The 3,280-nt window shown below is 39.9% G+C and overlaps 1 protein-coding gene across 1 annotated transcript in view; it reads left to right on the forward strand.

The window, feature by feature from the left end:
- LOC122064307 (protein ADP-ribosyltransferase PARP3) overlaps positions 1-2,980 on the forward strand; it is an 11,835-nt gene extending 8,855 nt beyond the window's left edge. Inside the window, 8 exon segments of the mRNA XM_042628015.1 lie at positions 102-178; positions 273-433; positions 543-752; positions 1,032-1,131; positions 1,231-1,313; positions 1,415-1,558; positions 1,634-1,816; positions 1,930-2,980. Coding sequence (XP_042483949.1) covers positions 102-178; positions 273-433; positions 543-752; positions 1,032-1,131; positions 1,231-1,313; positions 1,415-1,558; positions 1,634-1,816; positions 1,930-1,998 — 1,027 coding nt within the window. The 3' untranslated portion in view covers positions 1,999-2,980.
- The last annotated feature ends 300 nt before the right edge of the window (positions 2,981-3,280 follow it).

The following is a 3,280-nucleotide window of genomic DNA, read 5'->3' on the forward strand; positions in this document are numbered from 1 at the left end:
GGGGGGGGTGGGTTGGTGGAGGTGGGGTGGGGGTGCGGTGGGGAGTGGGTAATTATTATCTTTGGGGTTTCATTCTTTAAAGTTTGCAATTTTGAACCCAGATATGCCTTAACGGAGATGGCACTAGACACCCCTGATATACCTACAGCGATGCATACAGATTTCCACTTGAAGAGATGTAAGTGATGGCTACCCCAACCAATCCTCTTTCCCTGAATTACTTCATTTCATTTATACTTCCTGAGCAATGGATGAGATGTAAAAATTTCCAGGTGAGGAGGGTCTCCTGAACTTCATAGACATTGTGAAATCAAGCAAAGTGACGGGGCCAAAAGCAAATGTTGTTTGGTGGGATTTCAGCAATAGGTGGTTTACTCTCATGCAGTCCACAAGACCCGTCATTTTCAAGGATTACAAAGATATTGCAGATAATGCAAGTGAAACCATAACCATCTTCCATATTCCCTTTCATGCTGTTTAGAGTTGGATTTCAATTGCTAATAGAATGTATTATTGATCACGACTCTGTTTGGTACCTGTAGATGGCTGCGGCAGTGGAGACTGTACGAGACATAAATGTGGCCTCGCGTTTCATAGGGGACATGTCTGGCCCTACCATTGATGATCCATCGTTTGACAGATACAACAAACTGGGATGCTCTGTGCTTCCTGTGGAGAAAGAGAGTGATGATTACAAAATGGTTTCCACTTACCTGGAGAAGACTTACGAACCTGTCCAATTTGGTGACATTGTAAGGCCCTTACCCTTCTTCCACTGCTCGACTGTTGGGATTCCACACGTAAAGTGAGTAATAATCTTACATTGGACGTGAGTAGTCTAAAGTGGAGGCTTATATATTTGTGCACCATCTTAACAGCTAGCTTTTAAGGATTAGTTCTACGCAAGTCCTCAGCATTGACTATATATATCAAGTCCTCATCCAATAAAAAGCGATTAGGAATTGTAAATTTTTGTTATTAGATCAGTTTGGATGAATTGTTATCTAAGCCAAATGCTCCTTTATTTGCAGAGCTATGGAATCTCAATTGACAATGTTTTTTCCGTCGAGTCGGGTGCTTGCCCTTGTGAAGAAATAAAGAAGTTACCCAACAAGGTCCTCCTATGGTGTGGTAGGATGATATTCCCTTCCCTGCTTATATGATTATATATTGCACTTCCCCTAGATGGGTCATACACTAATGGATTATCATTTGTCAATTCTGTACCAGGTACGCGAAGCTCTAATCTGGTCAGGCACTTGCATAAAGGGTTCTTGCCTGCAATATGTTCACTCCCTGAGCCAGGTTATATGGTATGAAGCACAACAATTCTGTGCATTAAAGGAGTATCCAGGGATCTAAATCTGTTGTGTTTCTAAACATGGTTGGTTGCATTTGAATTTTTAAACTACAGTTTGCGAAGGCAATTGTCTGTTCAGACGCTGCATCAGAAGCTGCCAGATATGGGTTCACAGCAGTTGACAGACCAGAGGGGTTCTTGATCTTGGCAGTTGCATCACTCGGTGATCAAATAATCGAGTTTAAAACACCACCCAAGGTATGTCGAATAGAATTGATTCACAATTGCCATTTCTGAATCAACTGAATTGAATTTAAGTCCTTTGTGATGAAGGAAACTAAAACATTGGAAGAAAAGAAGATGGCGGTGAAACGGCTGGGGAAGAAGAAAACCGACGAAACAGAGCATATGAAATGGAAGGATGACATCAAAATTCCCTGTGGTCGACTTATCCCTTCGGGAATCAAGGAGAGTCCTCTTGAATACAACGATTTTGCAGTCTATGACCCCAAACAGGTATAACTTTCATCAACAAGCTGCTACTGGGTCACTTTAGTGGACTTGTAATTGATTATAACAGAGGGGGTTTTGCTCTTCGAGTCTGTCAACTTGAAACTGCTGCTGTGCAGGTCAGCATAAGATTCGTGGTGGGAGTGACGTTCGAAGAAAAGGATGTGGTGATGGATGACGAGGAGTAACTGCAAGTGTTTGGGGAAATGTGGGAGATGGAAGGGGAATAGAAGGGTTGTTTGTACATATTCCTTTTTGTTCTTACGCTGGGGTCCTATTTTAACAGGTGGCAAGGCAGGAGAAGATGGGGCTTATCGAGAGGTTTGGTGGTGGTGGTTTCATTTTGTTACATTTCCAATCATCCTCCCTTGTAAATTCACCACCTTTTGTACATCTCTTTTTGTGTCTCTATACGCATGACGCAGCTATTTAATTACTTCCAGCAAATGGGAAGGGGGGGGAAGAACCCTGGAAACTATGGTGACATGAGTCCAGTCATCATAAGGAGTGGACGCCACGTTTGATACAATTGATGCTGGCTGTCTTCATGGGTATGGCATTGGTTGGAAATGTCCGCAATTGGCGAACGGGTGGGTATCCTTCCAACTGCCAAAAGGAAGGTGACTTTCAAATAGAATGACTGGCCTAAGATACAGCATCTCCCATAAGATTTGGAAAGAATCCTTTTTCCTTGGTTTCTATTGAACTTTCATAAGACTACAAAGGCCATTAACAACCGCTGGATTACAGTTATGAGGGGGAAAAGATCCTACCTGGTTGCAAGCCCCTACACCCAGCGAAGGGGCGGTGAAAAGACCGCCTTGCCCCCTAGTTGGATGCATGTGCATCTCCCCTATTTGGTTCTAGTGCAAAAAGTGATCCCTAGCCTTATCATAAAATCAAAATATCAACAACAGAAGAGACCAAACAGAAGCATATACACCATCTCACTAGTAAGGTACTATTTGTATCCATAGTTGCTATGGTACCAAGGAGAACTAAAGTGGTGGAGGACTGTTTAAGCACTTAAGCGATAACGTACCTCGTTTTAAGGCGAACAAGGTGATTAAATGTTTTTTTTATTTTTATTCTTTTCTAATATTATTTAATATATTCTATATATACCTTGTATAATCAAAAATCAACATTAAGCCACATCAAATCATTGAAAATTAACATTTAGAGAAATGTTCTTGTTCTATAATAAATGAAATGATTTTATTTTAACATGGGATTTTTTGTATTAGGTATAACACATTATCAGCTTTCCAATAAATCTCAAATTACTTAAATCTAAGTGGTAATAAAAAAATTATGTTCCAATCAAATTGATTTTAAAGTGAGCAAATGTTGTTAAAATCGCCTGAACAAAATTAATATTAAAGACATCAAAATAAAATATTATTTACCAAACTTTTGAATTTTAACATTTTTTTACCATGATAAGGTTTATAAAATTTTCAGAATTGA

Source organism: Macadamia integrifolia, unplaced genomic scaffold (genome assembly GCF_013358625.1).
Source record: "Macadamia integrifolia cultivar HAES 741 unplaced genomic scaffold, SCU_Mint_v3 scaffold1605, whole genome shotgun sequence".
Lineage (NCBI taxonomy): Eukaryota > Viridiplantae > Streptophyta > Magnoliopsida > Proteales > Proteaceae > Macadamia > Macadamia integrifolia.